The sequence below is a fragment of the Haliaeetus leucocephalus genome, unplaced genomic scaffold, assembly GCF_000737465.1.
Source record: "Haliaeetus leucocephalus isolate CR32 unplaced genomic scaffold, Haliaeetus_leucocephalus-4.0 Scaffold566, whole genome shotgun sequence".
In the NCBI taxonomy this organism is placed as follows: Eukaryota; Metazoa; Chordata; class Aves; order Accipitriformes; family Accipitridae; genus Haliaeetus; species Haliaeetus leucocephalus.
In genome coordinates this window covers 4,666,719-4,679,367 of record NW_010973002.1, presented here as the reverse complement: position 1 = coordinate 4,679,367, position 12,649 = coordinate 4,666,719, and the positions used below count along the sequence as shown (strand labels likewise).

The 12,649-nt window shown below is 38.7% G+C and overlaps 1 protein-coding gene across 2 annotated transcripts in view; it reads left to right on the top strand.

Annotated features, from left to right (window-relative positions):
* Positions 1-12,649, top strand: part of HDAC9 (histone deacetylase 9) — a 281,586-nt gene that overhangs the window by 56,049 nt on the left and 212,888 nt on the right. For both annotated transcript variants that reach the window (XM_010577624.1, XM_010577625.1), the window contains one exon: positions 1,854-1,975. In XM_010577624.1, coding sequence (XP_010575926.1) covers positions 1,854-1,975 — 122 coding nt within the window. The remainder of the gene's footprint in view (positions 1-1,853; positions 1,976-12,649) is intronic.

The following is a 12,649-nucleotide window of genomic DNA, read 5'->3' as shown; positions in this document are numbered from 1 at the left end:
CGAGAAGTCAGCAAAAAGTCAGAAGTGTAATATTTCTGGTTGAACTAAAGAGTATTTGGGTGTTCAGTGATGAGATGAGAGCTATACAGAACAAGATGCTCTCAGAAATTTGTATAAAGTTTTTATTTCAACTGCTTCATCTCTTGATGCTATCACAAGTTTTACAACTATACCTGTCATTTTTCCAAGTTTCTTCAATTTTTGTAGTTAGAATAACTTTGTGTTTGATTTACTTGGATTTTGAATTGATCACAAAACTTGTTTCTTCTTGAAGAGATAGTGCTTTCCAGTGAAGTTACTTGAATGGTGTAAGTAACTCACAAGGATTTTGAGTAGGATAGCGGTCATTTAACTTCTCTTACCGTGATGGATTTTAGTATCCAAAACTGCATATTCTTATGATGCCTTGGCCTTGATAAGAATCTGCTTAGACCATTGAAACAAGTGATTTTGTTGAGTTCTGTAACGGGCCTATTAACATTTTAAGAGTTTACAGTTTTTATCACCCCCCCCCTTTTTTTTTTTACTGATTAATTCCTTTTTAACTTTCTTATTACAACAGACACGTAAGTCATTCCAACAAAATGAACTCTGGCTGCGTTTCTGAAAGACTTCAATGTTATGTGCAAATTGGCCTTCAATAGGACGAACAGAAATGCATATGGTACACTAGATTTCTGTCTTGTACTTGTTCTCTTTAAAAAGAATTACTGAAGGCCTGCCCTTGGAGTTTCCATTCTGAGCTAATCAGAGCATTGTGGTAACAGGACTTAATATATAGTTACATTGTTTCTGGTGGTTAATTTTCTTTTTTTTCCCCAAATAATGTGTGAAATTACCTTGAGTATGTAAGATTTCTGGACTAATAATCCAAGCTTAGTTCTGAGACTTCAGATGAGTGAGAACGAGGAGCTCTGCAGAAGATGTCTTCTGCTACACTAAGGAAAGTAGTGCTTCCTCTCATGGTAGAGCCCCTTTTGACAGGTGTATTATTGGTTAACCACACTACATTGGAAAGATAGGGAGAGAGACTCTGTAAAAGGCCAAGTAAAATTATGTTTAGATAAACACAAAGTTTGAAAGTTTCCCTCCTTTCCCTCTCTCCCCCTCTAAATAGAAAAATCAACCAAACAAACAAAAAACCCCAAACCCTGTCTCTGGGCCAAATGATGCAATTTCTTTGCAGTTTGCAGTTTCCGTGTTCAGAAAGATCTACTCACACTATTTCTTTCATCCAGCAGTTGTCAGAAAGCACTCTTCAGCTTGGAGCTTCTCTGCTGACGTGAGTGCTATGTGCTGCCCAGTGGTGTGCTCACAAAACTTACAAACTGAACCGAAATGCAAGGTTTTATCTACCTTGTGCACTAAATATTTTGGGTTTTTTTCCCAACAGATAATAATAACAACTCAATATTTCTGGTTAGTTTTATATGAGGCCCCCTGCCCTGAAAATCCCCCACATTTTCATAGAAGAGGCTAGATCAATGTACATCTATTTGTACGTGATAAACAAGACTTAAATGGCTTTTGCTGTGCCTCAGCTGGTTCGTATTAAAATGCAACAATCTAAAATGGTCAATTCCCCAAACTGGTGACAGATCCTGTCTGTAGGTCAACGTTGACTGTTATCCTATGTGACTTTTATAATGAGTGCAAAAAGCGCGTTCTTGGGAATCCCGAGGAGTTCCATAACTTACTGTAAAAGTGAAATTGGTTACATGAGCCTGTGGTTTGTGCGCACTTAGACAAACGAGAACATAAACACAGCTGAGACATGTGTACAACATGTGTAGATAGTTACTGCTGGTCACCTCAGTGACTGCTAATTTGTGACCTCTCTGTGTCTGCTGCAGGGCTGCCCACCATACCTCACTGGATCAAAGCTCTCCACCCCTGAGTGGGGCCTCGCCACCGTACAAATACACTTTACCAGGAGCGCAGGATGCCAAGGATGATTTTCCACTTCGTAAAACGGGTGAGTTAGCGTAGTTTATTCGAGCCCCTTACCCAGCAATTCTCCCAGCCTTTATTTTAACCATGCTGTCCATCAGCAAGGCACATATCATAATCCAAAAAGCCTGCTCAGGATGATGCTATGGGTAAGTTCAAAGATCCTGACTGCATCTTTACAATGTTGGACTGACCACATGGTATCAAGAGTTGGTGTTTCCCAGTGCTAACAGCTAGTGCAAGCTTCAGTCCTGATAGATTTAGTTTCTAAACAGACCATCATTTCATGGATCTTTTGTGGCATTATTTTCTTTGTCTCAATATTACTTCTGGGTTTAATAGCGCTCTCTCTTTTGCGTGGTATATACAGTATTGGTATGCTGCCTTTAGACAATGTTTTTCAGGACATTTTGAGGGGAATTCATGGAAAGAGGAGGAATTGGATTAATATTATATTTTGTGTCATTGGTTGTCAAGGTTTGTAGGCATATATGCAGACACGCACACATTTGTGTGTGCATTTTACGCATAGGAATGTGTAATATTGTACAAGAAAAATGTTCATTGGAACATTTCAGAATGTTTCAGAGGATTTAGCAACTGAACCTTTTGTCTTGACAGCAGGTGAACTGTAGACTTGACTTTTTCTGCACCATAAAGAAAGCTAGAAGGATGGTGGTGGAATCCATGTGGCTGTTGCCTCAGGTCCTTGGTGCAGTGACCGGTATCCAGGAATGCAGGGAGACACTAAGAGGAGGGGGAAAAAAAAAAAGAAAAGAAAACATTAGATCGCTTATTGCATGAGTCTGCTGTTGAGTGATATAGTTACATTCAGAGAGAAAGTCTGACCCCCTACTGTGCTAACAGCCTTTGAATGTGATTTAGCCACTGGGAGATTGAAAACTAACTGCAAAACTGGTACTGACTTGAAAAGAAGTGGCATTTGGAACCAGCGTACATTCAGAAAGAAAATCCAGTCTGTATCTAATACTTTGGGGCAGACTCTCTAAGCTCATATTATATCCCCAAATATTTTCAAAGGAATGAAAGCATGAAAAGCAAAATGCTAATTTATTCTAGCTGAATTACTCTTTGTACAATATGGTGGCAATATAACAAGATTCTATAAAATCTTGTTCAGGCTATTCAGTCACAATAAGCCTTTATGTGGTTCTCTGCTTAATACCACTGTACAACATACATTTTCTGTGCCAATTGAATATTCATTTTCATTTTTTTAAACAAAAGGGTACACTATACATCTTCTAAATGCTGTGAATTCATCTACATGTTTTTGAAATGCAAGTTTTAATTTTTCTTCCATGTTTATATATCTTAAATGTTATGATTGATATTTATGATGTGTCAGACTGTTGATCTGTAAAACAAAACATTTTCAAACATTGTAACAGTAAAGTTCTCGTGCAGCTGCTAATACTTTTATATCTCTGTGGGGGTTTCAAAATATTCCTTAATTCAATTCCCATTGTCTGCATAAGACGACTATAATATAATTAAATCCAGATGTTTTCTATATGTTATTCCAAATATTTGGGCATGCAATGCATCGGTTCCAAAATTGAACAAAGGACATGATGACTCTCTGAAAAGATATCTACAGAATAAATAGACAAATACTAATATAATCATTAGCATAACCATTTCTATGACATTTACATAGCGATTCTGATAAGCAAATATAAATGAAGTGTACAACATGTTGCATGTTAGCAAGGGAGTATATTTGATAGCTCTCCACATCCATGAAAACAGCAACTGTTAAATATCCTGTTTACACGTCCAATCTGTCTGTATACTAGAGTTGTTTAATTCCAGCCTTCAGCAACATCCCCACAAAGGTTGCAATGATTGTTCATCAGGTTGAGAGTAAAAGCAACAGCAACCAGATCAACACAAGTCAAATGACCCTAAATTGATCTGGGTAGTTATAGGTCCATCCTCCAGGCAGAGGGGACATTGTGGAGCCTGTGCCATCCTCATGGGACCTCACTAGACAAAGATGTCCCACGAACACTCATGTATATGGACAGGCTATAAGCCTGCAGAAATCTGACCTTTGCCATGAGGGGCGAACCTCTTTTCCTTTCCTTTAGGCTATGAACGCTTGTTGCCACTGGCTCCTGGTAAACCCTCTGTGGTGCTGAACCTGCATGAAGTCAGCAATTCATATGAAAGCAGACTTCACATTCCTTTCAGCCTTAAGAAAGGAATACCTGTTGTGGGTTTTAATTACAGCTTTGTTTTGCTTCTCGATTTTATCTTCCATATTCATAATATAAAAGGCGGAGGTATCTTTCTCTTCTCCAACTTTAATATAAATGCTCTTGGAAGATAATTCTGATTGAATTGGTTACTCTTAAGATCAGATTTAATGGGCAGCAAAGCTGAATGATTCTCTCCTGACATCCTAATGTGTTTTTCAGTGTAAATCATGAGTCTTGCTTGCTCACTTTCTTGTTCAGTAATTTATTTAACCTTTGCTTAATTAGTCCTGAAGTGGCATCTCCTTATTAATCTTTTAAAAATTAATTCAGAAAGACTATGGTAAAGAGGAAAATATTCTGTGCCACTTTTACTCTTCTAGCATCTGGAATGATGGGATGCATAGATAACTAGGGAAAGACTTAGGAATCTTGCTCTTTCTGTGTTTACAGTTAGGTACCAGAGTTAACATCCTCGTGCAGTGACTACGGTTACTCAGTAACACTCTGAGCCATGTGATTATTCCTTTCTGTGCAAGACGCAGCAGAACTTGTCAGCAGTGGCCTTCACGCAGCTTAGCTGCGTGGAGGATTGGGACTGTCCTAAGGGCTAGAGGCCAGGATATGCAGCTCTTTGCACAGCTGCATTCAGATGCTCTGTGTTGACAGACTTTCAAAAGAGCAGAGCACGGGGACCTATTGCTTCATTGGACAGATAAATATACCATAAGGAGAAGCTACACATCTGTAGCTAAGAGCAGAATTTAGCCTAAACAGCATAAGATCAAATTTTAAAAATGCCCACGATTTTCACCATGGATACCAGTCATAACGTGTGTTTTCAGCAAAGCACCCAAAAGCCTGAGCAGCACATGGCTCATTAACTTTCAATGAGACTAATGCGTCTAAATTACCCAGAGAGGTTTGAAAATTCCTCCCTATTACTGAATACTTTTGAAATTCATACTGACTGTTGTAAGAGCTCTGATGGGAGCTGTGCACTTTTGAAGACCTGATCATTTAATATGGGGAAGTTTTGATTGTTGAGCTCCATAATTCTATGTCTGTCTGTCTATCCGTGAAAATATTATCTGCTTGATGAGGTTACTGTAAAACTAACAAAAATGTAGCAAACAACATGGGTTTGATAGGGTAGAAGTTCTTTTCAAATGAAGTGTTTTGGGGGTTTTTTTACCTTGTTGAAGTAAATGCAGAAATTCTGGCAAATGGCCATACCATTTGCATTTTCTTCAATTTGTAACATTTAGTTTTCTGTGCGCAAGTGTTGATGCAAACCCGCAAAAGCCAGTAAATTGCAATAAAGGTTAGCTCTCTAACGAAAACTGTGTGCTTTTTCAAAATGTTGCTATAGATGGAATTTCTGCATTTTGCCTCAAGTTTTGGCTTTGATTGGAAGAAATTCCGGGGACATCATCATATCAAGTATAAACTATTTTTTCTTCCTGAGTTTAGCACAATCATGGCAGAATGGGAATGTCAATCAGTATTTCTATTTATTTTGGTTTTATGCCAGCTGAATCTTTCCTTGCTGATGGAGTTTTAAGCTTACAATTGCATTTTGCTTGGGGATCTGAAGATCACTCACAATAGTACTATTTGAGAAGATGTTTGTAGCTTGCTTTCCAAAAATTGGAAGCATGCTCAATGGAAATAGAGCATGGGGTTTTTTTAATAGCAAATAGTACAAGGTTCTTGCTTGGAGGGGGGAAATTATGTAATTTCATACAGGAAAGAAGAGGAGATGAAGGATTGTTTAATATTGTGATGAAAGAAAGGAAGAAGGCTGTGCTGCACAGTCATGAAGATCACTTTGTAAAAACCATATGAAGTTAACCTGATTAGGCAGTAGAATAACAGCATAGCTCTTGTGTAATGAGAGTGAAAGATTCCTAAATAAGAACTCAGCAGTTGTATTTTTTTTAAAAAAAGAAATTAATTAGAATATTTCCTTACCATTATTCTTTCTGCACTTAGCAACTCAGTAATTTACTGGAGCAGTTGAAACTGAGAAGAAAAACATTTTGTGTGTGAAAGTTCTTCTCCCTTTCCATTTTGTGCCACCAAATTCCATTTCTGTTTGCATTTTCTAGGAAAACACTCTCCTGTGAAGTAACAGTATATGAAAAAGCTGGATTTCTTTTGGTCTTTGGTAACAAAAAAAGGCTTAGAGGATCACAAACCCTCAATTACCAGGTCTGCCAAAATGAAGAAGTCAAGCTCAGTAGAGGGAAGCATTATTTTTCTCTGAGTTTATGAGTGAGCACAATATATGGGAGAGGCACTTTTTTTATTGAAGCAGGGAAACAAGGCAAACATGATATGATTCTCCTCATTTTATCCCATTTTTCAGGGATGCTTAGCATTCCTGCCTCTCAGAGTCCTTGTTTTCCTGGGTTAATGAACAGTCTTGACAAATTTGGACTAGGTGATGTGCCCAAAGGAAATCACTGGTGTTTATCACAGAGTGAGGAGGAAAAAAAAAAAAGTATCCTGATTCCCAGCCCTTCTCTTTCTTGACTTCTCTTCCCATTAATCACCAGACTTTTTTAGCCTTCCTAAATTCACTATCAATAACTTGAGAGGACATAATTAGTAGTAAGAGGTTTTAGAAAGAGAAGAAACTTTCACTTGCAATTGAAAAGTGAATCTGAAGCAAACTGTTGTTAACAGCTTCTTCCGGATTCATGTAATGAACAGGCCAAAACAGAGTTCAGCCCCTGGGAGCCAGCAGCTCTAAGGAAATGTAATACCCTCGTAGCTACTGTGCTGGGCTGCCGTCATCTCGGGTCCATCAGGGTTCTGCAGCCTCCTAAGCTGGGGGTGAGGAGGGATGCCCTGTCACTCAAATTTAGCTCAAGTTAGAGGGAAAATTTTTTGAGATAGCTTAGAACTGAGTAAAATGAATGCTAGGCTAGCTTAATGACACTGTCAGAGAGAAAAGAACTTGTGTATGTATGCTTTGGTGTCCTGAAAGCTGCCAGGGCCTGCACCAGGATTCAACAGGAGTTATCACCAGGGTGATGCCCGTAAAGACCATCATCGCCTTCCCATCAGTGCAAGACTCTTCCTCTAATATATTTTATTTGTTGCTTACTTTTCATTGCGGGAAGCGAAGGTGTTACGCGTGGGTGATTCATACTCAGTTTCAAGATGACCCAGATAAAGGTTTTTCACTGGATTTCCGTTTTAGCAAAAATCCCACTACTTTTATATACATCACTTTCTTTCTTGCCAGTAATTACTCTATTGTGCTAGACTCTGAACCTTCTTGATGGCTAGACTAATTACACGATCTTGGTCTAAGTACTGTCTTAGTTCTCCTTTTACTGCCCAATGCGTAGCCAAAATTGAATTACAAAGTTCTGCTTCATGTGGTTGCATAAAGGTTTTCTTACACAAACCATGTATGTTTTCAGAAATGTTTTATAAATTAGCATTAACAAGTAGCTTGCGTAACTTTTGGATAAGCAGGTAATCGGATAGTAGACACCTTTTTGACTTTTGAACCTAAAGGAAACAGCTTATATAAGGAGCAGGGAGCAGTCCTACAATCTAAAGCATTTTAAGAGCATAATGTCCATTGAAAATGAAGTGGAATGGTTTTAATGGGCATTTCAAAATCTGTTCCCTCTGGATAAATAAGTTACAAAATATTGCATATAAAATCTCAGACTCTTTGAAGTCAGTAGAAACTGTCCTGCTTGATTTCAGTGGGACTAGGATTTTTCTTCCACTGTATCTAGGGCAGAGACAGTTGAAAACTTTTAGAAAAGTAAACAAGAACATCTAAAAGATGGCAAAAGAGAGAGAAACAGACAGAGAAGTGAAAAGTGGAAATCACATGGTATCAGATCATCCAAAATAGAAGATGTTGGTTAGTAAAGATTGCACTTCTCCAAACTCCTGCAAAACATAGTTTCACTGAAAAATCTGTTCAAACCCACAACTATAATTAAGGGGTTTAGCTGCCAAATAACATGTTCTGGCTAAAGCCAAGTAAGTATTACAGAGCCATTCATGAACAACGGCATAAGCTTTGTACTTTGCTTTTGATTTTCTCATGGGAAAGTAATATAAATGAGAGTGATACCTCCCTGTTGGCTTTAACTGTTAGCAATGCAAAGCATGCTGAAATTGTACATAATTCTCTTCCAAAGGAAAGGAAATAGCATTTCAATGGTTTTCCTCAGTGTCTCGTTGAGTTATGGTGGTGCACAATTATTCCTGTTAAATTACTCTACCAGATGGAAGGTTACATTGTGTATTTAGCTAATTGAGTTGTAGGGGACTGGAATTATATGCTAGAGCATAAAGAACCTATCTAAAAGTAAACTTGTTTTAATTCAGTTTTGTTGTGAAGGTGCAGTGTCAACGTCTAATTCAGACTTTAAACAGTCTTCTCCTCACCTCACTTAACATGGAGAGATCCTTTCACAGAGTCAACCTTGCCCACAGAAGTTAGGAAAACATGTTTTGAAAGTCCAAACAACTTTGGGTCCAATTTTATCTTCATTTGTCTTCAGTGGAGCTGAAGTGCCTTCCTACTCTTGAGCTGAATTTGGCCCATAGTTCTCATCTGCTAGGAAAGCAAGATATACTGTGTTTTGGTTGCTTTTGTTTTCTTGGCATCCTGTACTCTGTCTTGTCTTTGGGCAACTCCAAAGGGTATGCTTCAGCAATCTAGACCTGCCCAGCTCTTATCTACTGATGACATTGATGCCCCGTTAAACTGGGGGAGAAGGTGATGGTGTTTAATCGTGAATTTCTGAAGGTTGATGAAATATTACAGTATACTTTTTGCCTGCCATCGATGAGTTATCACTGCTGGATATTTTCCTAGATTAAAATCTGTGGGATTTAGTCACCCTATTAAATAAGTCCTTCTAGTATGGAGCTTCGGGAGCAACATAATCGTGAATATGATTATTCTATAAAAAATAAATCATGTACCTAGGGGTCAAACTATGACTCTGCAAAAGCCTCAACTTTGGGGGCTAGGGGATTATCTCTGGCACTTCTTCACTGAAGAAAGTATTTTTTCTTGTGCAAAATTAGTGATTCAATGGATGTTGTAGGAGGATTTAGGCTGAAGGGTGGGGTTTGCTAAATTTGCAGAAAGTATGGATTTATATTCCCATTACTTCTTCCCAGCTAGAACTGACTGGTGTATATGGTCAGAAGTGGGAGCGTGAATAACCAATGGAGACCTAACCAGAAGGACTGCCAGTCATGCATATCGAAATTTGGTTATTACCATTCAAATGAGGGATGCCCTCTATTAAATAGCCTGGTTCACCTTCTTTCTCTTCTACACCTCCTGAGAACTCAGATGTGACTTGGCTCCCATAAGTGGTATAAAATTGCAAAAAAATTATAGAATTTGAAGATGTGCAGGGAAGATGATAATTAATTTTAAAATATCCTTGGTCTTTTATTCTATGTTTCAAGACAGTATAGTATTATTTGCTTTTTAATCCCCTGTTTATTATTGGAAAAGGATATTAGTTTACATGGAAGAAGCTTAAGATGGACCTGACATAGCAATAATATGCCATGGTTTCAGCAGACTTGACATGTCATGAGTACTCGAGGCCCAGTGAAACCATGGCCTCATTGAAACTGCTATATAGCCCAGTGGTGCAAATGCAAGGAGATGCTGTTTCTGTGCTAAGGAATAGAGATTATTAAGAATTCTATCAAGAGGCCTGTTCTTTTGCCTCACAGGTTACATGCAGGACAAATATCAACAGGACATCTATTGCACTGGTCAGCTTTTAATGAAAAATACAAAGATCTCTAATTCTGGCTAAATGCAAGCCGTACACTAAGTAATTCCTCCATCTAACTCAATAAATCATTCCTAGAAAGATAACACTTGTTTGCGTGGATAATAAACCAAATTTTATATTTTATACCGACTGCAATGAATAAGAAGGAAAAGTTGGGTATTTAAAACAGCTTCAGGGAATATTTCATTTTTGAACTTTCTTTAGGAAATCAATGAAAATTTGCTAATCTTGTTAAATTGGCTTCCTTAGCCTGAAGAGAGCTGAAGGGCTGCGAGATCCCCTCTAATCTAATTAGCTCTTTTACCATGTGTTTCACTAAACCTGTTTTTTTATTTAGGGAATGGATATTTACCTTAGTCTGAATAAATAAAGCATTCTACCTTTTACAAAAGTAAAATAAAGCAAAGGACTAAAGGGTTTCACATATGACCAGCACTCTCCTTAAAGTGAAAGATTGTACAGGAAACAGTTTCGGTATATGCTGAAAACACATCAGGTGATGCAAGCCAGAAAAACAAAGCCTCTCCATCCTGGACTTCTGTATCTGGTGCTCCAGCCTTGTTGGGACCACCCAGCAGTCAGGTCCATGTAGTTCGTGGAAGAGCATTAGAGGGCATGTAAAAATAGCTTTCAGTCTCATTAATCTAATTTAAAACTCTTCCAGAAATGGCATTTTAAATCACCAGAATTTAGAAATCATTGAATCTACAGAATTGTACTACATGCTGGTATCTTCCAGTCTGTCAGCCAGTGGGGAGGATGTCCACGTATTCATTGTCCAGTGTTGTCCAGTATGGTGACATGGCCTTCTACAGCAAATGTCAGTCAGTCGCGTATGAAAACAAAAAGTCATTGCTCATCTTGCCTATGCCTAATATATTCAGCTCTGTGGAGGTGGCTGAAGCAGTCTGTGGCTGCCTACAGGAAGCCAGAGCAGAAGTCAGAAACTCCACGCAGAGCAGAGACTATTTACATGTCTGCAAGAACCACATGCGGCAGAGGAAAGGCTGAGAGACCATCAGGTGTCTCAGAAGGACAAACTCATTTGCAGCTCTCCACAAAGTGGCTGAAGAAGCTGGAAGCAGTTCTGGTCCCTGACCTGTGTTCTTTGCCTCTCTAGCTTTCTGCCTGGCTTTGGCTGCATTCATAGTTATGGTGAGGAAGCCCAGATTATCTTCTCACTTATCCTTTCTGATGGTGCATAGGGGTATCTTGTGCCTTTCATTCTGCCTACATCACTGAGGGGCAAGCTGGGAAGCCCACTGCCCTTGGACTAGCTTCTTAGGAACCTTAGATATGCCTCTTTTGGCTGTTTTTGTTGCTGCAGTAGTAAGGTGGGATTTGACTTCTTCCTTGATCTCCAGGTCCTGGCACAGCATAGACAGGCAGGCTGCTTTGTTACTTATGTGTATTACCAATGTGACTGTGAGCGCACGGCATGGACCAGGAACCTGTTGTGCTAGGCAGTGGACCCATCAAAATGAGGATCTCTTCACAGTATGTTTTCTTCCATTCTGCTCCTCCTGCTTCAAATGAAATCATGACAGAGATCTCAGAGTTACCTCATTATCCACATTCAGTATCTTCTTGAAAATTCTCAGTTGCCACAGTGCTAGAAAGAAACTTGACAAAGGGTAAGCCACTGGTATGCTGGCAATACCACCATCGTGCTAACCGGTACCATCTCATTATTTTCTCTTGTACCTCTGATGGTGTATATCCACACATCATCCTTTTGTCCTATAACTTAGATTTTAAGCTATCTATCTCAGGTACGGACTGCCATGGTTGTGTGTTGTAAAGCATATAATGCTTATCTGTGCATGGGTCTCTAGTACAATAGTATAAAAAATAACAACCTATGCGGTGTGAAAAAAGAAAGATTCCTTGACTATGTATTCCTTTATTGATACTTGTTAGATATAAGGTAGGAAAAAACAATTGCTCCTGCATGGAGTACAGCATAGAATATATTCAAATCAGTATAATATATGACCTTTCACAGCTTAAAAAAGATGACAGCTGAAGAAATAGAGAATACCAGTGAAGGCTTAATTCAAGATCATGAAGTCTTTTTTTCATAATTGTTTCTGTTGACTTAATAATGTTAGAGAAGTCTAAGTTATTGTTTCAGAAGAATCTTAGGGATAACACATGGTGTCTGGGCAATAGGGAATGATTTCTCTTTCTCAAGACGTGCATTTGGCGCTGTTGCTCATGCTGTTGTTGGAATCTTTGTAGCCAAATTTAGCATCATTTACCTTGACTGCCCCACAGCTTTTCTAAGCCAGCCTGCCAGCGAGGAAAAGGAAATGCTTTCACTTTAGAGCCTTTCGAAGTCTGGACAAAAGCTCACTTTCTATTCTTCAGGTTTCCTATATATGGCTTTAGCCTCAAGATGAGGACCTGCTCGCTATGCACCCTCTCCCATCCCCCATTTCCTGCCTGGGTTCATAAAATGCTGATTTGAAGTTGGCACACGCTCTTCTGATACAAAAGTAGTACTGTGTTCCAGGAACCATCAGAAAGTAGTGTATTATTATCTTTTACATTCCCTTCATATATATGTCCTCTCCCCATGCGTAGAAAGGATTTTTATCCCTTCTTCTTAAATATCTCTGTGTGTTTAATAAAAAGAAACAGTGAAGCAAAGCCCTGTCAAAAAAA